At 41.2% G+C, this 24,216-nt stretch overlaps 1 protein-coding gene across 2 annotated transcripts in view; it reads right to left on the minus strand.

Annotated features, from left to right (window-relative positions):
• The window catches only part of Met (MET proto-oncogene, receptor tyrosine kinase), a 110,940-nt gene that overhangs the window by 64,223 nt on the left and 22,501 nt on the right, over nucleotides 1–24,216 (minus strand). For both annotated transcript variants that reach the window (XM_013121157.3, XM_005080933.4), the window contains one exon: nucleotides 20,071–21,287. In XM_013121157.3, the coding sequence (XP_012976611.1) occupies nucleotides 20,071–21,273 (1,203 nt within the window). In that variant the 5' untranslated portion in view covers nucleotides 21,274–21,287. The remainder of the gene's footprint in view (nucleotides 1–20,070; nucleotides 21,288–24,216) is intronic.

Raw genomic sequence — 24,216 nt, forward strand, 5'->3', positions numbered from 1 at the left:
AAACAATGGAATCCTGAGATTTGTAGGCAAATGGATGACACTAGAAGAAACCATCCTGAGTGAGGTAACCCAGTCACAAAAAGAGGAACATGGCATGTACTCCCTCATATATGGATTTTAGACATAGATCTGGGGAGTGCCAGCCTACAATCCCATGGCCAGAGAGTCTGGGAAACAGAAACTTTATTTATTTAGTGGCTGATCGAAGAAGAGGCAGACTCCCATGGCTAAGCACTGAGCTGAACTCAAGAAAGCCTGTGATAGAGAGGGAGGACTGATGATCAAAGGGATTAAGACTGGGTTGGTTTAACCCCCAGAAACAGGTGACCTGACAAAGGTTAACTCTTGAATCCCAGGCATCAGCCTGGTAATCCAGCATGGGACTGATCAAGACCCCCTGAATGTGGGTGTCCTTGAGGAGGCCTAGGTAATCTATTGAGCCTTGGGCAGTAGATCAGTACTCATCCCGAATATACACACGGACTTTGGACTCCCATCCAACAATGTGAGATGCACTCTCACCCTGAACTCTTGGGGGAGAGTCTAGGCCCTGCCCTTGAAGAAATGACAGACTATGGACACCCCCATGGAAGGCCTCACCCTCCCTGGGGAAATGAGGGGATAATGGGGGAGTTGGGGGGGCACGGGAGGAGGGGAGGGAAAGGGAGAGGGACCTGGAACTGACTTGTGAAGCAACCTTGTTTCTAATCTAAATTTAAACTTAAAAAAAAATAAAATAAAGAAATAATCTTTACTAATGCAGGATAAAGACAAGCACTGAGGATCCCTGCCTCTATGTACATATTTAGACCCCTGGTTTTTCTTTTACCTCTCAGTTCTAAGCATCTGGGCTTCCGTGGGCAGGACCACGCATGCCTGGATATCCACGTCAGATCCCCAAGGCTGCATTCTAGGGTCTCACCTGAACCACACACTCATCATACACACCCTGGCAATGTGTGTCCCCTGTGATATCTATTTCATTGATTCAACATTTGTAATCTCCATCCTCATGCCTGAGCAATAGAACCCAGGCTTAACACGACTCCTGCCTGGCCTTATGGTTTTATGCATCTCACAGCATGACTCTCCCATCCCTTCAGATGTTCTATTCAGACACCTAAATGTCTTCAAGGTTCCTCCTCTTTCATCCCTCCCACGCAATCTACCATTAAATTCCATCAGTTTTCTAACTGTCCTAGTTACTTTCTGTTGCTGCGATAAAACACTGACCAAAGGGTGACTTGGTGGAAAAGGTTTACGTGTCCAAATCACAGTCTGTCCTGGAGGGAAGGCATGGCAGGAACTCAAGCAGAGGCAGGAACTATTGAGGAACACTGCTTACTGGCTTGCTTCCAGGGTCACATTCAGCTATCTTGCTTATTCCTCCCAGGATTAGCTGCACAGGGATGACACTACCATTACGGACTGGGCCTTCCTGCATCAATCATCAATCAATCAATCAATCAATCAATCAATCAATCAATCAATCAATCAATCAATCAAGAAAACGCTACATTCTGTAGAGGCATTTCCTCACTAAGGTTTCTCTGTTCTGGAGTCGATTCCACTTTGTGTTAGTTTTCTATCAACAGACTGTTTCCCAGAACTACCCCTGGTCTCTGTCTCCAGCACCATGATCTTTGTCCTAGCCTCTGTGAGCTCAGCTGTTAACATTGCAGTACCTTTTCTTTTCTTTTCTTTTCTTTTCCATTCATGATTCAATACCTCTTCTCTCTTCCTTTCTCTTTAGAACACTTAATGAATGTGTCTCCTCGCTCTGAGTTCTGCTAGGTTTCCTAACACGTGGCTTCTGCAGGTGTTCTCTGTGTCTCAGTGTGCAGGCTTGCTTTCCGCTGTCCAAGGGCTCCAGGCATCTTCCCACTAATGACCCTGACTTGTGCAGTTTCCTTTTCCGGGATGCTGGTTCTCCGCCCCTTCAACACTATATTGTTCGTGGTAGACTGAATCACGGAAAGCAGAGTGCTAACTGATAATAAGAGAATGACTGACCAAACAAGGTGGACGGGGAATGAGTGAGAGCAGTGAGTCAGCATTTTCTAAGCTATCTTTTTCCAGGAATAGGGCAGTTAGGAGGTCTTGGGTGCGCTTGGGTCCTCGTGGTCCTGATGACAGCTGGGAACTGATCAATCTGGGCAAGATGAAGGGGGTGGGAGGATACATTAAGGAAAATAAAGTCTACCTTAGATGAAAGGAAATGACAGTTCATTCTTAGACATCTTTATATACAGCGAGGAAAATGGCCCGAAAGTTAGAAATCCTCTATTATTATCATGTATTATAATAATCAGAAACTTTACATTTTTTATGGTGCTTGTGAGTGAACCCAGGGCTTTGTACACTCTAGGCAAGCACTGTTCCCAGTCTCATCCTCTGCCCTCCAAATCACTATTTAAGAACAACAAAACATTCAGCTTTATTTCTGTATCGTGACTTCATTCCTTAAGGCTGACCACCTATCACATGGGATTGTAAAGTTCTTCCATCTTTTGTCTGTATGGTTAAAAGCCACCTAAAATATTCTATTTTATGCACCGACAATTTCTTCATTTTAAGTGGCAATCAATTAGCAAACTGAGAAAATCTTAGAGATGATAAACCTGTTGCATCTTGTAATTAAGCAAATGTTTCAGTTCTGGACACTTATTTTGATGTATTAATGAGCACTAGCTGCTATTTAATTAGAAGTGCTTCTTCGCTAAAGTACTATGGATTATTCTGAGGCCTAGCAGATAACTGGGGTGTACCAGCAACTCAATAGAGATCGACTGATTGATAATTGAGTTTCCACTGGTGATCACTGATTCATTTTGTAGAGATAGACAGAGCCAAGGGAGGCTGCTTAAAGTGGCAATGAACAATGTAAAATCTTAGACCATCTGAAGCACTCCATTAGAAGAGGGCTGCTTCAGGGCCAGGTTTCTCTGAGTGTCCTGCTCATCCTCTTATTCGGCTGTACCTTCCACAGTCTACATCTGTGAACTTTAAAATCTCAAACTTGACCTAGGGAACAGAGTTACTTAATGCATTTTCTGGGATATAAATACGATGTATAGTGTGTGGAACTATCACGGATCATAAACTATTGTCAACTTTCTGTCATTGAGACACAGGAACTCTCATATCTTTTTTCCCCAGTGCCCCCCATCATGCCTAGGTGATCAGCCTTGGTGGAGAATTTGTGTTTCTGCAAAGCCAGCAGAGATTAAAGTCCTTCTCTGAATCAGCTTGCTTAGTGGGGTGAATAAGGGATTGGGTCAGGTGATCTCTGGGAGTTCCTTGGAATGTCTACCAGCCTACAGGAGCTTGCTGACTTTTGCTTCAGTGGAAAGAGGGTGCTGTGACCAGGGCATCCACCCCATACACCCGTTCCCACAGATGTAAAGTTTAAATATAAATCTGCACCTGCATTGGTGTAGTACTGGTATTGTGAACTTCAAGGCTCTCCCTTCGGGAAATCAGTCACTGAGACTCATGTCTTCAAGGATTAGTAACATGGAGCTATGTCTCTATCTTTCCCCAGGGAAATTCTATGTGGAGACATTGCACAATGCCAGGACAGGTGCTACTGGACTTCTTGATCTTGAAAGATTGTGCAATTTGGAGCCAAGAACCAACAGCGTAGAGGACATTCTAGTTTCACAATACATGGATCCGTATCTAGATTTTTTCATCTTTTCACAGAGAAGAAAGCTAAAGGGTAGGGGTAAGGACAGTGATTTTCAGAAGGAAGTGATGTCCCAGCATTTGCTGCAGGAGAGGGGACTCCTCTTATCGCTCTTCCTGCTGAGAATCCTGGGCAACCCAGAGACCAGGACAGGCCCACATAGCTGCATGCTCTCTGAGCCTTAGCAATGGGATTTTAATAGTGAGCCTTGGTTTAAGCTCTCTATATTGCAAAGCAACAGGTACAGAGCGCTACCTCTCAGACATACTCACTTTGTACTATGGCTGACCTCAACATATACACTCATAGGATTGTGCACCACACACACACACACACACACACACACACACACACACACACACAAAACTTGTTGCAAACTCCCTTCCCTAGCCTCTATCTTATATCTCATCCTAGAGATAAAAAGAATTACTCTGCACTATAGGCTTTGAAGCAATATCTTAATTAATTCAGTGTTTTGTGTTGTGTGTGTATGTTTTCATTATCATGAATACTTGCCAGTTTTTTTGTTGTTTTTTTTCACCTGACTCAGACATACTATTTTTTCCTTTTTATAAAAACGAAATTGAAGTGATAGAAACCTCAAGAGGTTTGACTCAAAATGTTTTCCCCAATTAACACTGTGATGTATGCAGCGAGTATGTAATTACCTTTAATTCAGTGTAATTAAGGATGTGATATATTTAAAATAGTGATTCTTTTAATTGATCTATAGGACAGATTTAGCTTGTCTATAGATAATTAAATCAGTCATGTAGATAATTTTTTAAAATGTAGTTTTGTAAAACCATTCCAGCTTACTCATACCAGCTCTTACATCCTTGACCACAGCAGATTAACAGAATATTTTAATGTAAACTTTATGCATAGTCACATTTTGCATAAGTTCTGGTAATGGCTTTGCAGTAGACTTGGCTTTCAAAATGCAAAGTGCCCTTTCTTAGACTTCCTCACCAGTTGGCTAAACACTCAAGTGTGTTAGTGTCAGGAGCTCTGCTCGGTTTTTTTCCCTGACTGCGATGGCTGTAGGAATGCCATGGGACTGCTGCAGGTAGATGAACAGGGTTCTGGACTTCAGAGTCTAGCCATGCTTCCTGCAGACGAAGCTTAACTCTCCGGTCACTTGAACTTCTCAGTGATCAACACTAAAGCCAGGACTTGCTGTACGATGCAGAAGAATCAACTCCTGGGCAGAGCAGGCTAGTCTTTCGTGTCAAAAGTTGGTGTTGCCTGGACCTTGTCCTGTGCTAAGAAGAGAACTTAAGCCTGATGATGTTCTCAGGGCAGAGCTTGAAAGGAAGATGCTTCTTCACTGGTTCTTCCTCCACGGACTCCCCTAGATGAAGAGATTCTGAGATATGGCTTCACCGGCCTGGAATCATGACTGCCTGAAGCCTACTCTAGCAGTCTAGCTGCGAGCCTAGCAGAAGAGCAAATCTGGGCGCAGAGTTAAAGGCAAGCTGGCAAAGGAGATCCTTTCAGTCTGACCAGCAACCAGCATAGCACAAACAGGCCTCTGGTTGGCCAGCTGCTGGCTCAGTGCTGGTGAGTCACCAGGTGGCAACGCTGTAGCCAGAGGCTCATTTGCCTGGCGGTGGTGACCTAATTCTACACACCCATTGGGTTTGTACCCCTCAGGGCCAAGCATGTCTCCACATCTGCCTGCAGGCTATATTTGGACAGGCCTGACTCAAATCCATCATTTTTCCTCCCCATTTGGGAGGGAAGATTTTCTCTACTTGGATGTAGGAATTCTATAAATCTTTGAACCTCACCGTCCCCCACCACTGCTGAATACTGAGCCCAAAGGTCTGCGAATGCTAAGCATATCATCTCCTACCAAGCCAAAACCCCAGTCATATTTCTCATTGTTTTATCAAGAAAGTATTGTGCTTTTCCTATGGTTACCTGCTCAAGACCAAACCAGTCAAAGATTCCAGTGTGGAGACGGGAGGGGACCACAAAGCTCACCCTTAACTGAGTCATTTTATTTTGGAGAGGGACAAGAAGGAGACTATATTTATCCCTTCATGAATGCCCCACACCCGTGTGCATATAAAGCAGCACTAAATTGATTCAACGGGTTATACATAAAAAAAATAGGACATGAAGCTGGAAGGGAGATTTGCTGGGGAAGGGGAAGCTAGAGGGTGGAAATAGGGAATGGGTATGATAGGATGTACTATACGTATTTATGAAGTTTTCAAAGAATTAAAGAAACATAATAGATATGTTAGACTTTGAAGGTCATAGGACCCCATGACATTACTTTTTGAGTATGTATGTAACTCTTTAAAAATGCAAAATCATTCTTAACTTGACACATGGGCCAAAATGGTTTTTCAATCCATTTTCTGAAGGCATTGTGCAGGTAGGGAGACAAGAGACTAAGTCATGAAAACACACGACTAATTACGTACAACAAAGAACTCAGCCGGTATGTAACTGAAAACACTGCCTAGGCAGCGAGTGCCATGAGACTAGAGATGGGTGAGAAGAAGATTGGTGTGGGCTTGAACAGCTGCAAACCCTTGTAGCAGAGATGGATGCGAGCAACATCTTGACAGAAGTTGGACAACAGAAGGATAAATTCTTGGAACAGATTATATTTTATGTACGTACGTATGGATTTCTGTTTTGCATGTGTACAAATGCTCACATTCATACATAAATATATGTCTACTCTTGGGATTAGAACACTCAAAATTCTACAATGATAGGGGCTTTGGAATTGGAAACGTTAGAACTTGTGCATCTTTATCATTTCCTAAGGTGAATCAGATATAAAACAGGCTGAGCCCATGTGGTTTTGGTTAGCAGCCTTCATATTGTGCTTCAGTCTCAGCAAGGAATGACAGTGATTCATAAAATTGTTCCAAGTATGGCAGATTTTGATGCTGTGAGGAGGTTTTCCTGTCTTTCTCTATTTAGTTAAGAGAAACCAAACTGCAATGCACTTATTTCATAGAGATATTAGAAAAGCAGATGACACAAAGCCAATCATTACGCTACATTAACCAATCAAAGGGAAGCTGCTTTTCCTGACTGCAGTAAGAGTCACAGCTTCCTTGTGGGTCTAGCAGGCTCCCTGTCAATAAGGAGTATCTAATGACTGTCCTCGCGGAAGACCAGAAGGGGTGAAAGATGGATGAAACAAAGTGTTCAATCACGCCCTTGTATATTGTTGAACTCCATGACGATATTCTAGCCTGTCATTAACCCACCTGTCAACAGCTCCTATCCCTCTTTTCCATCTTAGCACTAACAAGTGAGACCCATTTCATGTTTTTTTCATCTGATTTCAGACTTGAACTACTTAACAGAAACTTCATGAGTGGGCAAAGTGTCCCACCCCGATTCTCTCATTTCAAATGGGCTTTTCCAGTTCAGGAGAGGGGTTCTCTGCCTAGCATGTATCTCCTGACTAGGAAATGGTGCCAAGTGAGGGGGAATCTAGTGGGTGGTACTGATAAAGACATTTGTTCTTTTCATTATCCATGTATCATTTTAAATGTGAAACCATGATTGATGTCTAGCAGAGAAAACCTGTGGGTTGCAAAGGCAAATGTCAAGGAAGGGAACCACTGTGACTATCACTACTCGAGCAATACCCAGTAGATGTCCAAAATTCCTCTCCCCAACAGTATCACTCAGTTCTGAGAATGTTCCAGAAGATCCGAAGGAGCAGAGATGTCCTCCCTCTGAAGCATCTTAATGGATTTAACTCTTTTCTGGTTTCAGTTAACTACCAAATTCAGTGATTTCTATCTGGTCACCTTCCATACCTCTATCTTTACATCTTTCATCTTTTCCTCTTTGATTCATCATTTTCCCAAAGTGGACGGAGTGCACATGTGTATCTGCAGTGTTTAGGAGTGTAGGGAGGAAACATATTGAAAAGTTTCTGCACATCTAAAAGCCCCTCTGCCGATGCAACAATCCAAATCAGACCAAATCAAACCAAATTAGAAGAAGCCCACGTTCGATGGATACAGAGCTCCCAGATGGCCTTCCAAACTCTAGAGAGGAGATGGGAAAGAGAGAGACCAGAAAACCACATATCTATTTTCTAGGGAGCAGTTTAAATTCCCCGTGGGAGTGGTCTTGAGCACCTCTGGGGGAGGGGTCATCATTTGGCCGGTTTTCTGAGACACAGCAGGGTTTTGAGGGAGATAGGGTGGGGGGTTTGGGTGGAACTTCCACCATAACATCCCAGACTTTGGGTATGCGGATGCCAGGGGCGGGGCTGGAGCTTCTACCTTAACACATAAGCTCGAAGAAATAGAACTTTTTAGTTTCTCCTCACTGTTAATTTAAATCTTCAAAAAACCACTACTCTATAAATTAGTTCTTAGAGATCTGAGGGGAAGAACAAAAAAGGTAGTTTACAGGAAATTGTATTTTTGCTAATAAACATTTTAATAGCTTACTTGCAATATGGATCTGTGTTATAATGACGTGTTTGATAAGTCTGTATTTTGTTCAAACAATTGTTTAAGTATCATATATATATATATGGAGCTAGAATCTGTCGTCCATATCAAGGGAATGACAATATGAGCGGAAAAATGCATCACTCTGCATGTGGTAAGAGATGTGTTGAAATGGGTAATGAATGCCACCATAAAACCCAAAAATTTAGACTATTGGGGGGGTGTGGCGGGAGGGGAGCTACAGACTAGGAGAATTAAAAAGGGATGGAGATGAAATGTGAGGTTGTCAAAATGAGTGATGGAGGAAATCGAGTCTCAGCATGGAACACGTATTGGAAGGCGGGGCTATGAGGGAGACTGACAGACCTGAGCAGCGATTGGTTGGGTACAGGGCAGAGCTCAGCAAAGCACTGGAGCCACTTCATACCAGTTCCCAGAGCCACTGGTGCAGTTCTCCTCCTAGTTTTTAGTCAGTGATGAAACCTGTTTCAGTGGTAACTTGGCATAGGTGTGATGGGATACTAAAATGCCCGAAAGTGGCCAGCAGTGCAAGCCAGGGGCTTCTGTTATCTTCTGCCCTGAGTTAGTTCTTGGTTGGCATTCTATCACATGTGAAGGAAACAAGGGTCCAAGTAAGGGACTCCCTCAATATCAGCCTAATGAGTGTGGACTTTACTTTCCACCACTGGGGACTCCCTAGATTGTTCCTATGGTTGTAGCTGTAAAAACACTCTGCTTTCAAGAAGGATTACCACATCATCGAGACTCTGGAGACAGATTCAGGAGAGATGAGGACAGATCTAGGGTGATCTAATTTTATCTCATTGGCATCATTTTTTTAACATACTAACAAAAAAACTGATAGAAGCAATATCATTTTCTATTTCTGCTTTATGAATACATAGAAAGAGAGAAATTAAAGGTTTTTAAATTACACGTTTACTGGGAATGAATCCAGATCTTATTTAGAAGATGGAATAGGAGACTGTTCACGAAGAAGGCTGAGGCAGGCCAAATGATTCCTTGGAAATATTAAATTTCCTGATTAAATAGGTGTTGTTTGCATCGACACTCGCAGCTGGATTAGGCGCTTAAGGAATCCCTAATCAAGGCAGGGCTGCAGGAGGAGAATGTCAACATGGGTTAATGAATGAGAGAGGTTGTGTAAACGATTACTTAATCCCAGTGGAGGGTTTCCTGAGCCACTGGGGAACTGGGTTGAGGTTGATAGACAAGGATAGGCTAGAAGGAAACAGAGCATTAAGCAAACAATAGTTCAATTTATTTTGTGATTTACCTGTAGCTCCAGGTATAAAATAAAAGCCACACTAAAGCAAAAAAGGTAAAAGGAAGCGATCCTGTTATCATGGTTAAAGTAGCTATCCACCCATTCACTGGAATGGAGAGTTTATTATGTAGTCACAGGCAAAACAGAAATGTGACCGTTTCTTAACTATGTCTTGAACGATTAACATACAGAGAAGTAAATAAAGTTCTGGGAGTTACAGCAGATTCTTCCCAGGGCCAAAAATGCAGGGAAAGCTTTAATACAGAAGCAGCATTCGTTTAGGAAAATGTCAGTGTTCACTTTCCCAACGTGCTGTGCACCAATCCAGTGGTTGTCTTCTCTCCAGAGTCGCAAGCCACCTGACAGCAAGAGCATTCACCTTTGCTTCCCTAGAGTCAATGGAAATAGGCCGGGTTCTCATTTTTCAGTAAGGAACTTCCTTTTGAGTAGGTGGGAAAATTGTCACAATTTACCATAACGTGACACCACCTGCAAGGCTGGACTACGTTTAAGTTTTCCTTGTATATGTCACCAACTTAAATCTTAAGCATTGGACCCTTCAACCTCAATTGCAAATTTCACCTGCTAGCATTAACTGCCACGTACATATCTTATTTTTCAAATCCCGGTGGGTATTCCTAGCATTGGGACAATGAGAAGACTGGAATGGTATGTTACATGCCTAGTTCTACCTCGAGTCACCACTTTTATAATAATCATACTTAAAGAAATCTGAACTTAGTTGAGAGTAAGAAACAGTGCTAATTTTGTCCCCACAGTGTCTCCAGATAAATTCCATGTAATGGGCTTTTTTTTCCAAAGTAAAAATATTTCTCAACATAGTTACTGCTTCTTGTTTACCATGACAATGGAGCCACGAATTAGTTTCTACTTAACAAATTATCAGACATATCCCATCCCATTGTAAAGTCCCCATAATAATTCAAGTTACTAAGTACCAGGATTACCTAACGTGACCCAAGGTTCACCTCTATTGTTGCACTTCAGGGGCATTTCTAGAGACTTAAACTGTCTTATGTTGTTCAAAATATGCAGAAAATAGTTTCACTTTCCTACGTTCTTTTCCCAAACTGTGTATATTTCTTCCACCCACTTGCGCTTATTAACAGTGCATTACACTCAAGACGCTGGTCACTTTCCTGGAAACTAGATAGCCCTCTGCCTGTAATTACAAGCTGCAGGAAGGGGCAAGCCAGTGACCTGCCTGACTTGTAGGCACAGGACCAAGCTCGGAAGATTAAACGCCTCCCATCCCTTTGGCAAACACCCCTTCTTTGTTGGTCAAACAAAAGTGAACTAACAAGCACAGAGAAAGGTGAGCGTTTCTTTGGGTCTGTCAGCCATATTTTTACACCTGCGCTTCAAACCTTCACAGCTCGTGCAGATGAAACTGCGATTCATTCATAGAAATACTTGTGCAAATTTGTCCATATACTCCCATGATTCACATGTTCTCTTTCTTTATTTTGTTTAAATATAGAGATTTATTCTGAGACTTCTAAGGTCAAAGGAGCAGCATCTGTTGTCATGATCTACAATGCAGACGCTTGGGAGTAAAGCATGGCAAATGCCTCCTTACTGAGACCTTTCCCCATTTAGGTATCTGTATAATTAAATACATGTCAACAGATGAAGGTGGTTAACATGAATGGGAAAGGCTTTACGCGTGTGCAGCAAAGATGAAGGAATTGGCAACACAAAGATGGCCCTGGCTGGAGAGCACACACTGGGACATTCAGGAGGTGCTCGTGAGGTGGGCATGAGTCCTGGGAGCACTTGGCTCCCGCTTGGCCCCGCAGCCACATGATCCTCATGAGCAGGAAACACACTAAAAAGGGATGCGATTGTGAAGGGTACGCTGTGCAGATCCAGAAGGACAATGTGACTTGGGCCTCCTCAGCATCACATTCCCTCCCATTCTATTAACGCTTATAATGCTGTGGGTTTCAAAAGGACTTATTTTTGTGTTCTCTGAGTTGTGCATGATTCTTCGTCATAGGACTCATGAGTAACAGGAGAGCCCTTTTCATCTGCAGAAGAAATGTCTCCACAAACACTGACTGTTGACACAAAAGAGAGGCAGAGAGCCAAAGAAGAAATAATCCATCCCAGCAGAAAAGCAATTTACTTCCAAAGAAGCTGATGGGGTGCTAGGCTGTGAGGGGTCGTGAGCCAGTACAGCTAAAACAGTACCTACAGCTTCTAGTCGTGCATACACGACCTACTTCACACTAAGCTTTACTAAAACACGCAGATCATTTTGTATAACGAGATATATTTTTAAAAGTTAAACTCTCAACAGGGCACTACACTTTCTGATATTTTTGTTAAGTGTAAAATAATGTGCTTTCATGGCCCAACGCACTTCAAAAAGTTAAAGTTAAATGCAGTAATTTATGCTTCAGACATAGGCTATGCAATAGATCATGATTATTAGTGTATTAGACACGGCATACGCTTGCCTAATATATTATAAATACATTAAAGATATAGTGCTTTTTCTATAGTTTCAAGCTTCATGTAAAAGCTAACTTTTATCATTCCAGAGCAGTCTTTTAAGATTAAACCATAAAACTTACATATTGCCTTTCATTTATATTCACAGATTATGTCATATTTCATGAATTGCAGGACATCTTGTCTACCTGAGTGATTTGGTCACTCACTGTCATCTATACTAATCCATTGCTGCATGGAAACAAGTGTCACGTGCTGCTGGTTTCCCACTGCCCTACTACCAGTTAGGACTCAGTCAGTGACTATTGGGCTTCCTATTGAATCCTGGTTGCACAATAAATCCCTTTTCTTCTGACTCTTGCTGAAAACAGTGTTCACAAGTATCTGCTCGTTTTATGCCCTAAATAAAACAGTTAGGCTCTGGTACTTAGCTTAAACTAATAAGATTGGAAGAACAAGCTTGCAATGCAGTTAGCTGAAAATAAATGGAAAACATTGCACATTTTATTGTCAAGATAATTTTTGGAGACATTCATTTTTGCTATTGACTGCCACCGCATTAGTGCTTGTAACCTGTTTAGTGCATTAGCACTAAACACTATTGATTCACTCAGAGCCGGTGGGTCAGTTCAATCCTGCTTTGTCCCCAAATCCTGAGCGCCTCTTCACCTTCAGTGCTAGCAAGCTGCCTGTGAGATGCTAAGTGCTAATCAGATATTTTCAATGTAAATTATCAGCGGAAAATTTAGCATTCAAATGCACACTTTCCTGGTATGCAGACCTACATTGTAGTTCACCATGAATCATCTATGTGTTTTGTGATGACAACACAACAAACTGAATTTTCCATAAAGTCAGCTCTACATCAGAATGCCTTCCAAACTCAAAATGACCTTAATTCACCCCTTTTACCTAGAGCGCAATCTGAGGTGTCATCTGCCATTTAATGTCCTCTGATTGATGAATACTTCGACAATATACCCAAATTAGGTAAGTGAAGTGTAACAATGCATTTTTAATGTGATTTATAAACCATCTTTCCCACATGTGAACATGGAGAAGAGTTAAAACAAAGTTTCATTCTGTGTTAGCATGTATTAGTTAGACATTTCCCTTTCCTTTTCCTTCGGAAAGATGGGCAAATCTTCCTGAAGCGTCTCACATTAGCCTGGGTCTCAGGTAAGTGCAGTAAATTGCTTTCCCAAGGTAGATTCTGGCTTTTAGAATAGGAAGTCAATATTGCTTAACTGATGAGTCATATGCAAATGAACCCTCCTGGAGCATTTTAGTTTGAAAAAATATATATATAATTAGCAGACTGGAATGTATCCAGGATCCTAGAATCACTTATCACATCCATGATTTAAAAAAAAAAAGTCAAAGGAGTTTTATTGACTTCAAGAGTAGGCAAGCCTTTGGTTTCATTTTCCCTATACTTTCGAGCCCTCCGTGGGCACTGGGGATGTGACTTATAGCACATACCTGGGCACTTGGTCATTCTGAACCCACTGTATCAATATTTGTGTCAATCCATAAATAAGTGCTGGCAGAAATTCCTGGTGAGTCCTCTCTAAGTTCTGGAAGAGCCTTGTTTTTCTTGTTTGAAAAAGGAGATAAGAATACAGGGAGGGATGGCCATGGTTAAGACAGAAGTCTGGAGGAAGGGTGCAACATCCAACACTTGAAATATTACAGTATGTTAAAAAGTCTGTTATTACTCAATAGATAATTATCCTTATCAACATGTGGGGTTCCGCATGCTTCCAGTAACCTCTAACTGTGGAATGTGAGAATGGAAACATCCCATATTAGTGCCTTTCTTTCAGAATGTTACCTTTTTCAAAAGTCACCTTCAAAATCTATTTATTTTCCTGTTGGACTTCTTGTCCAACACAGGCAATCCAGCAATTTCCCTAAATGAATCACCATTTAGGGATCAGCAACTTAACAGAGTCATGCCCTGCTTTGAAAGACACTAAGAACAGGATGCATTCTTAAACTGAAGGGGCGTGGCTAACCTCAGCTGTCCCACATGTGGGAGAGACTGTTACTCATATCCGGAGTGAGTACCATGCCCAGGTAAAGGTTACCTGCACTGTTGGCCAGAGTGCCAGCCTGAACTCTGTCCTTTTGCTTTTGGTTTATGAAAGCATTGTGCTGTGACATTTTTAGCTCTCTTCTGGGATGGGCTTGGGAACATACATATGGGGGCTACAGGGAAATAGGGAAAAGGCAAGAGGCATCAACGGCTCATTTGCTGCTTTTTAAAAACATCCCCCAGGGTGTGCCCAATGAAATCAGAAAACATTATGAAATTCTGGAACGAAATTAATTTTAAGTTCGTCTTAAATAAAAAAAAATGCATGGTGCCATGTTGTATGCAATGGACAGCAGGGAGAATTCAAATAATCCAGGAAGCAGCAACTTGCTGGGTCTGGAAGAGAATAGAGTCAGCAGCTATGGAAAAGCATCAAGTGAAAAATTAGTAGTTTTAGCTAGATTTTTTAAAAGTAAAGTACATCGAATCCTTGAACCTCAAGGATTTTCTTTCTTAAAAGATTTGCTTTGGTAGCAATTACATTTGGTGTACAGCCAAGATATATATGTTTAAGTTTGGAGCAATGTCTAATATCAAGAATGAAGAATCCTCAGTAACAGTACACAAAGGGTAACAGAGCCTCATTTCTGAGGACAGGAAGTTAAAAAAAAAGCCAAAAAGATCCTTTGTAATCTGACTTTACATTTTTCACTCCTAATACAAAATGCATTCTCTTGAGAGCACTACATAGTCTAAATGAGCCACGGCAAACCAGTCAAATGACATGGATGCTATTTCTAATGCTGACTCCACATCTACAGTTTGAATAGTGTGGGAGATTATAGATACATGGCCTATAGAGAGTTATAAATCTCTGTTTATTTTATTAAATATTACAAGACATGCCCCGAGGAGGACAGATCAATAATGGACCTTGTGGTTTCCTGATGGAATGCTGCAATTATTTTCTTCCATTACAACTTAAATGTAACTCAATTTTACCCATCTATCATTTTTATGATAGTGATAAGAAACATCACCGAATGTTTGTTTTTCTGCTTATGCTTAATTCCTTGCTTGCATCTTTTTTTTTCCTGATTTTTATTGAGAACTGCTGTTATTGCTTTCCTTTCTCCCTCTAACTGTTTGGAGTAGTGACCCTTTAACCCTGGCACTCAAGAACGGACATGGAAAATTACTACCTTTAGCTTCCTTTATTTTGGGAAGCAGTTGGCTACCCTTTGAATTGGAGTACAAGTGATATTTGAGAAACAAGGAAACTCAATAAGAACAGCCTACGCGGTTGACTCTTTCTGGAGCTGTACTGTCTAATTCTTAATGCAAAGTCTGACTTGAAGTAAGGAAGCAGGATATCTTGCTGTGCCAAGGTTAGTTTAAAATTTAAGTCAGGGAATGAAGCAGATTTTCATGAGTGCAATGCAATTGGATTCAGTTGTCGCCCTCGGTGTCAGCCCACTTGGACATTAACTAATTAAGCTGTATGGAGTTTGGTCACTCGTAACATATAGAGAGAGCAGTGAAGACTCTCATGAGAAACAGAACCACAATATATTCCCCTTCTTTAAAGAAAGAAACTTATCATTTGAATTTGCCGCTCTTTATATAAGCATTTTATAGTAATAGCTACCATTTAATATGAGCATGGGACCAAGTCAGGACTGTTGGGTATTATTGTACTTGTCCATATGATAGGTTCCACAGGAGGCCAGACTATCCACAGAAAATAAAGTTCTTAAGGTCAGCAGGTAGAAAACAGTGGGGTACCGGCCTGAATCCAGATCTTGGACCTAAGTTTTCTTCATTAGACTATACTTATACCCAAGGAGCTAATTTTATAGTCATCTTACTGTGCCAGGTGGATTACAGAATCACTGCACACTTTGTGAGCACCTGTGAAATAGCTTATGCTTACAAGAAGTTAAGCATCAGGGCAGAAGTCACAGAAGTGTTCTGTAAACCAGGCCTATCACCCAGGCGTGCCTGGTACCAAGCATCACTGTTTCCCCAATTGTTGATCCATTATTCATTATTAAAATGACCAATACTTCACTGAGTATATCAACCACATTCAGGACAAACCCCCATGTTCAGGAGTAGTTGGCCAATACAAAATAGATTCTCTGTTTTATTTATTTATTTATTTGTGTGTGTGTGTGTGTGTGTGATTTTTGTTTTGTTCTGGTATTTTTCATCTACTGTTTTTTCGTTTTTCTTTTTTGTTTTAAATTTTTTTTGAGGAGGAGAGAGCTGGGAGAGAGAATATGAGGTTAGGTGAGTAGGAGGTGAAGGAGATCTGGGAGGAGTTGGGGGAGGGGAAAGAATATGCTCAAATATATTATATGAAAATAATTTTAATAAAAACCTAAAAAATGATGACCAAGATGTTTACTTTTTCAACTGTTTACACAATACAATGAAACTTTGGTAATGGGACTCTAGAGAAAAGGGTGCGATACATTAACCATATTTTATATAAAGAATCTTTCCTATCTCAACATCCAGTAAAAAGATTTTCTAAAATACAGTATTTCAAGTCTCCAAGTAAAATAAGTAGTATACTTACAGAATAGGATTGCTGCTGATTTGGGGATTTTTAAATAGTTCTCCTATTCAACACTGATTTGCATTTGCAATAATTATCTCAGTGTTCATAAATTACTTTTTTCTGGACTTTCAAGTTAATAAATTCCTTATGTAAGACTGGTAGAGATTCTAGCAATTTTAAGTGGATTAAGGGATTTATAATGCTATTTATCTCCAAATAGGAGGAGTTTTTTTTTCTCCTAAAGTTGGGTCATAACAAAGTTTCCATCTTATAGGGGCATTTTCTCAATGATTTCATTTTGCTCAATAACAGCCAATGGAATATACATTAGCCTAAAGCAACATGAGTCCATACTAAATTAAGACGTTTATAAGGGTTCACCAATGAATGGTTAAAAAAAAGGCTAAAAAGATATTTTAAATGAATTTGAAATTATTGTGAATGTACATACTAATAAAATTCACAGTTAGATATCACTGTAAATAAGTCCTTTAAGAGCCACATTCAAACTCAACAGAAAAAAAAAATGTGTGCATCATAAGACTCAAGACTATATTCTTAGCTCCAGCTGTCTTGGAATTCATTCTGTAGACCAGGCTGGCCTCTAACACACAGAACTGCCTGCCTCTGCCTTTGGAGTGCTGGGATTAAAGTCGTGCGCCACCACCATCTGGCCTAAGATCATATCCTTAGAGAAGGACTATTAGAACAAACAACACTAGTATTCCACGGATGGGCACCTATGGCTTGGGATAAACTCCCAGAAAATGAATTATATGTAGAGACAAGCTCTGAAGCACAAATAAGACATGGGATGAAAATAATGCACTCTCAGAATCACTGGATGACTCAAGGGGCTTTCCTGTTGCAGTTGTGAGGAGATGCCTGTAGACTGTGGCTAGATACATTAATTAAATGTGAGGGGAGAGAAAGCAACATAACTTGACCATCAATAAGCAAGTGAGGCCTGCAACACCTGCTGTATCCCTAAACAGAAGATGGTTTTTCCTGGTACCTAATGCTCGATCCTGCAGTAGATACTTTTTATATATGGTGGGGAGACAGGAGGGCAAAAAGTCCCTCCGATGAATCTTATTACACTCACTGAGGACTGGGCAGGAGCCTAAGCAGAAAGGTACCACCCTAGCATCTTTCAGCTTTTCCAGAGAACACTCAAGTCTGTCCATACATGTATTAAATATATTAATATTGAAACTACTCAATGTGTGTCTAGTCATGAAATTTCAAGCTAAATATAAAGACTCAATTCTAAGATATCATTAGAAGGGTCACCTGATGTCTGGTCAATTTACTCAGCCAAGACAAAAACAAAGTCATCTTATTTCTCAGAGCCTTCCTAACAGCTCACGTCCTTTAAATCAGTTTGTTCTTGCTGCCATCGTTTATGGCAAAGCTGGAAGATGACTTATGCTGATTATTGGAACTTTCTGTGGCCCAGTATGTGAGAGAGGAGTGTGTGCAGATGCGGTTTCAGAAGAATTTAAGCCATTAGTAAGCGGAGAAGAAAAACAGGCAACTAAAGAACGGAGCTTCGCAGGTTATTTGTCTTTATGGAATTTGGCCACTGCAAAACTTGGCTTCCCTTGCAAGGAGACTACTGGCAAGTTATGTCTTGTTTCCCACAAGAATTTTTGAGATGGGAGTGACAATGGTTTCAGGTGTGGCTTTTGGGGCATTTTTTTCCTGCGTGATAAAACTGGTCTGCATTTTATTGGATAATCTTGCCTCTTTGTTCCTCCTGGAACACTAAAAACGTCAAAACGGGTAAGATAAAGTTCAGAAGGTTTTGAGACTTTCTAAAAATGAGTAAGAGCATTTACAACCGGGAGGCTGAAATGTACAAAATAAAACAACCAGATAAGATACCAGTATGGCCCTGCAGAGCCAACTGTCTCTTTAACTTTCACAGGACAAAATCCAAGCATCAAGGTCATATGCCCTGGAAACTCTGGAGAAACTCCCAATAGGCTCTTTAAACTCCTGTTGCTCAGCTAGCTTGCAGGATTCAGGGCAAGTGTTTTCTCCAAGATGCTCTCCATATCACACTTGCACTTTTGAATTACAGGTTTCTGAAAGCCCTCCAGTTTTCTTCCATCCATTTGTAGTATTTTCCACTGAAGAAAAAGGCAGCCTGATGAAGGATCCCATTGTGTCCTACAGAGTTTATGAAGTATATTAAACATGTGAGGGGGCAATATGTCTTAGTCGGGACTGGAGTGTGTGTGTTATCAGACTTTGGAGAGGAAAGGAGGGACGTTTTGCCTTAGTTTCAGCAAAGGATGTATTTTTTGAGCTCCATAAAAACAGTTAAATATTTTTTCATGTAGGGAAGTATCCCATGCGTCTCATCAAGAGCCAGCCAGATGTTCCTGAGTGCATATGTCCTGGGTATGCTGCAGTAGAATTAGGCACTTTCTCTTATCAAGTACATACTGAATGTTCTTCCTAGCTGCAGTTATAACCTGTAGTTATAAACTGCTCTGACAAGACTCACATTTCCATAGTCCAAATGTCTATAGACAGGATTCAAAGTAACACAATTTGCTCAGTTATGGTCACTAAGGATCCCTGTGTTAGGAGGTACAACCATGCTATCTGTGCAAATCTAGGCTCAAATCAACTTCCAAGGTTGCAATGGACTCTCTAGGTTCTGTCACCAAGGGATTAATTGAATAGTAGAAAAAATTCTCTACTTACAGATGACAAGTTCTACTTTATTTTTAAAAAATACCAAAAGCCGGGCGTTGGTGGCACATGCCTTTAATTCCAGCACTCGGGAGGCAGAGGCAGCTGGATCTCTGTGAGTTCAAGGCCAGCCTGGTCTACAGAGTGAGTTCCAAGATAGCCTTCAAAACAATACAGAGAAACCCTGTCTCGAAAAACCGGGAAAAAAAACCAACAACAATTTTCCTGCGAAAATACCATTTTTAGTGATCATCAGTTCAAAGCAAAAAGTGTGCAGGAATGGAAATATAAATGTTAAAATTATTTTTCTTTTAGTTATATTATTGTGTCCCCCGTGTGTGTGTGTGTGTGTGTGTGTGTGTGTGTGTACACGTGTGTGTACATTTTTTGTGTAGGCACATGGAGGCCAGAACTGAGCCTTGGGTGTCACTGCTCAGTACCTGCTTGTTTTTATTCATTTATTTGAAAGAAAGTCTTTCTCACTGGCCTGGAGAGTGCCAATTAGGCTCCAATGACTGACTGACTGGTCCAAGGCATTTCTGTTATTAGCACTGGGGTTAGAAGCATGTGCCATCACACCTGTTTTCTTCACATGGGTTCCTGGAATGGAACTCAACTCCCCATGCTTGCACAACAAACATTTCACAGACCTCCCCAGTCCCCACATTAAATTTCATAAGATACTATTTTAATCATTAATGAAGCTCAAGTTCCTAATTTTCTTACAAAGAATTTGTAAATATTTTGAATTACAAATCATTTAGTAACCACAGAAAAGCCTTGATATTCTTTTCTTTAGACTGTCATTTATTCTGCTTTATACCTAATTTTAAGTGGGAAGCCCTTATGACTTACCCTATTGAAACAGTGCTCGTGGTTGGGTCCATAGAAATGCTGGAGACACCTCACATTGTTTTTGTTGACAATCTTGTTGAAGAACTCATTGACATATTTGATGGGGAATGCACAGACTGCTGATCGATTCACGGGTTCAGCGGAGTCTGGCTGGCTTTGTGCGAACACGCCGTAGAGTATGTCATCATTCGGGCTGGCTCCTATTTGCTTAGCGAGATTGGCCCCGGGCTTACTGACATACGCAGCTTGGAGGATATTAAACACTTCCTCCCTTGTGGACCTCTTTCTTCTTTTCTCTGTGAGAATACACTCCAGAGGCATCTCCATGTAGGAGTGCAGCCCAGAGTCTACAGAACAGAACCTGATTATTCTTGTGTGAAAAGTCTGAGCATCGAGGGTTTCCTTTTGGACAGTCAGAAAGTAAATAAAATGATTGCTTTCGAAGGCATGTATGTACTTTATGGGGTAGGAATCTCGGAATTCAGGTAAGACATCGATATAGGACTGGTCTGTCAAAAATTTAAAACCATCTTGCGTTTCCTTCAGGCGTCTCACCGATATCGAATGCAACGAATGATCAGGAAAGTAAGTAGAATTTATCGTATTCCCCACAAAGAAATTGATAAACCGGTCCTTTTCAGACAGGAGGACTTTGGCTCCCAGGGCACTCACTACGCAGTCAGGACACTGGCCTGGCTCTTCATCCACCTGTGGGGAGAACATGCAGTGGACCTCGGACTGTATGTCAGCAGTATTGCTGGGTGGGAGGACATGCCGCTGGCAGGTCCCTCTGCTGACGCTGCCGCAGCTAATGAGCTGATCGTCGTAGTATGTGTCAACAAGCAGAGCCAAGTTGATGTTGTCTTTCCAGACACCTCCTGATGAATTGGCTTTGCCGCTGCAGTCCTGACACGGGAAACAATCTGGGTGTTCCAACACGGGCCCAGTCTTGTACTGGGACACCTTCTGAAGGTCTTTGTCATTTAAAACGTAAATGTAGTTGGTGGCTCCGAGGTAAATGTGATGCCCGTATAGGGCGATGTTCTGGATGGGGGTTTCTGAGGTGAAGTTGGGAAGCTGATACTTCATGTTCATGTCCATCTCGGACTTCCCCAGGGCCTCCTTGCAGTCCCCATGGCTCCTCGGCAGCAAGGTCAGCAGCAGCACCAGAACGCCAGGTGACAGCACGGTGGAAGCCTTCATTGTGAGAAGTTGATCTGCCAAGACACAGTCAGGCCAGAGCTGTTTAGTCGTCATTAGAAACAAAGAGGAAAAATGGAAGCCTTACTCCAGCTTCACTAGCAGAAATAACATTTCCTAATTGGAGTTTTTTACATAGGATGAAAACAAAAAACTGCTAGCTGGCTTCGCATAAAGATGCATTGTAGGGCTGGACATGACTCCACATAGTTTAATTTTAGAAGTCAAGCCACAAACGAGTAATTTTCAAGGCCCATTATGTGATGCAAACAATGTCCTGTGTTGAGGCCCATGTAGCAACTGAAAGACATTCAGCCCCTGAATAAGAAACATTGCACATTCTTTCTTAACCCCTTGCTGGTTGCTTAATGTGGTTTCATATCTGTGGCTAATGACTAGGTTGGTACTTAAACTTTCTTGGTTAGTCAAGTAAAGGAACTGTGGTTCAGATTCATTTATTCTAGAAATCACAGCAGGCATTGTTTCCTTGGGAGCATGTAGAATTACTAGGCTAAATTTAGCTTCCTTTTGGAAGAAAACAATCATAAATCGTAGAAGCCAGCCATCACATGCTGTTTATAGGATCTTGTGTGCAAGGAAAAGGTATGGTTATAATTTGGCTATCGTTAACCTATTGTTTCAGACAGAGAAATGCTTAATGCAAGATCCCTAGGACTTCAAAAATCAGCAGGCTGAAATGTGTAAAGTGAAATTTAATCTTCAGAACTAAAGTTTTAGAGCCATGTCTCAGGGGAAAAAACACAACATACTGTTCATTATCAAGTCAAAAAAGCTCTTTAGTACCAAGAACATTATCTCAGCATTCCATGGTCTACACATGCACCAGTGTTTCTCCCAGGAAGCGCAACTGGTTTGTTATTCTGTTTTTAAAAGTATAAGGGGCACAGGTTAAAGATATGTGAATTCTACTATTAATGGATATGAGCAGTGGTAGGGTATTGTAGAGAGGATCTAGAATGAAAGAAACTAAATACCTATCACCTGTGTTTTCTCAGAGAGCTAAAGATGTTTAAACCATATTTGGCATTACAGCTATGGTAAAAACTAACCTTGAATCTATGAAACTATACTCAACATCACCAAGCAACTAGTATATGCACAGTTCTGTGCTTACACTATGGGAAATGAAAAATAGGACATGGTTCCTGCCTTTCAGTGAATCTAAAACTGGTTAATAAGTGGCACACAGAGACTGATGACTATTTTAACTGTCATTACAACAACCCACATAGCACAAACCTCAAAACTACAAGCATCAAGAAAGGGAGAGATGGCTTCTGTATATGATCATGATATGAGAAATAGGTACACATTCATTATGTTGTAAGGTCCATTAGGAGGACAGCAGATGTTTGACTCATTACTGCATTCCAAGAATTGGATGCAGGGGAGCCTGGAACACAGCTGGCATCAAGCAAATATATACTAAATCAGTGTGTAAATAAATACAAGCAGTAGATTCAAAGCTTGAGTCCATCTTTGTTGACTTTGGTTCTACTAAATTTCTATATGGGAGCTTTAAAGAAATAGTTAAGCGTCAACTATGATGGCCTAGAATGAAGCGAAAGAGGGCCAGAAGCAACATGGTGTATCCAAGAACAGAAAGAGGCAATGGGAGGCTCAGTTAAGTAAGTCAGATTTGACACCTGGCTGGACAGAAGAAAGAGGAGGTAGAGATGATTGGGAGTCATTTGGGAAGAAGTAGAATGAGTTACAAAAGCATGGCAGGCAGCAACTTTTAGGAAGTTGGCTAAAAGACTTGGTTTTTAAGCATGCTGAGTTTAAATAAGTGATGGGAAATGAGTAAACGTTCTACTATAGGAATGGCTGGAAGGGTTCACATTATTTATCAGGAAGCAGGTGCTTGGGATACATGACAAATAAAACTTCTGAGCAGATGGAACATCCATGCCAAACAACAGAGGTGAATAATGAAAGGTTTCTGAGGAAAGCTGCCCTTATGGATGAGAGGCTTGGCTGATCCAGGGGAGACACATCTGTTTAAAGGGACACAGTGGCAGGCGGAATCGGGAAGGAATGCAATTCAAAATTTGGGGTACTTGGTACTTCATTTAGAATAATAAAAATAAACTTCCACATAGGTGTATCCGTAGAAGTAGTAGTTAAAACCTAGGTTGGTATGCTTGTGGTGGAACTAGAAGAAAAAGAGATGGTCAATGAATTAAATCTGGGCGAATACCTACATTTAAAGAACTAAGCGAAGAGTCAAGAAGGCATTGTGACACCTAGAGCCAGCATTGTTTCCGTGTTGTAGAAGCTAGGTGAGGATCTCAAGAATAACATAGTCCATATAGGAAAGTACTACTTGTTGTCCTTCAAAAGAGTGATTTCAATAGATTTAGCAGTAGCTAAGGTACAAAGGAATGGGTGTTTTGAGGAAGTAGAGTGTTCATCGAAGCAAGAACAAGCAGAAGGCAACAGTAGTTGCTTGGAGTTCATTGTTAAACAAGAAAGACATATGTTTATTTGTAAGACTTTCTCTTCTACTAACACTGATTGGTGCCCACAAAGACACAGTGTTCTTCTCTGCAAAGTGCGAAGCTCATTGGTGGAGGCAACAAGTTAACAGAGAGCTGTATGAGTAGAAATAAACCAGGCCACAAATGGGGTAGAATTCAGTCCTCAAGGAGAACAGGGAACGAAGATTCCTCACAGACACACTTTTTTTGTGCAAAGCAGAGAACCAATGGAAAACACAGGGTGTGGGCAGGATCATGGCAAGTACTAGAGCCTGAGAAGCGGGGAGAAAGGCCTGAGTGAGAGACAAAGCTGATGATGCAATATCCCAAACAGGTATTTCCAAGATTCCCAAAACACGAGAGGTCATGTTCTCTGATACAGGCAGAGAGGAGAAGTCACGTGACAGTACGTGACAGTACAGGAACAGCGCGAGGTTGAGAACAT

Source organism: Mesocricetus auratus, unplaced genomic scaffold (genome assembly GCF_017639785.1).
Source record: "Mesocricetus auratus isolate SY011 unplaced genomic scaffold, BCM_Maur_2.0 Super-Scaffold_100019, whole genome shotgun sequence".
NCBI classification, from domain to species: domain Eukaryota; kingdom Metazoa; phylum Chordata; class Mammalia; order Rodentia; family Cricetidae; genus Mesocricetus; species Mesocricetus auratus.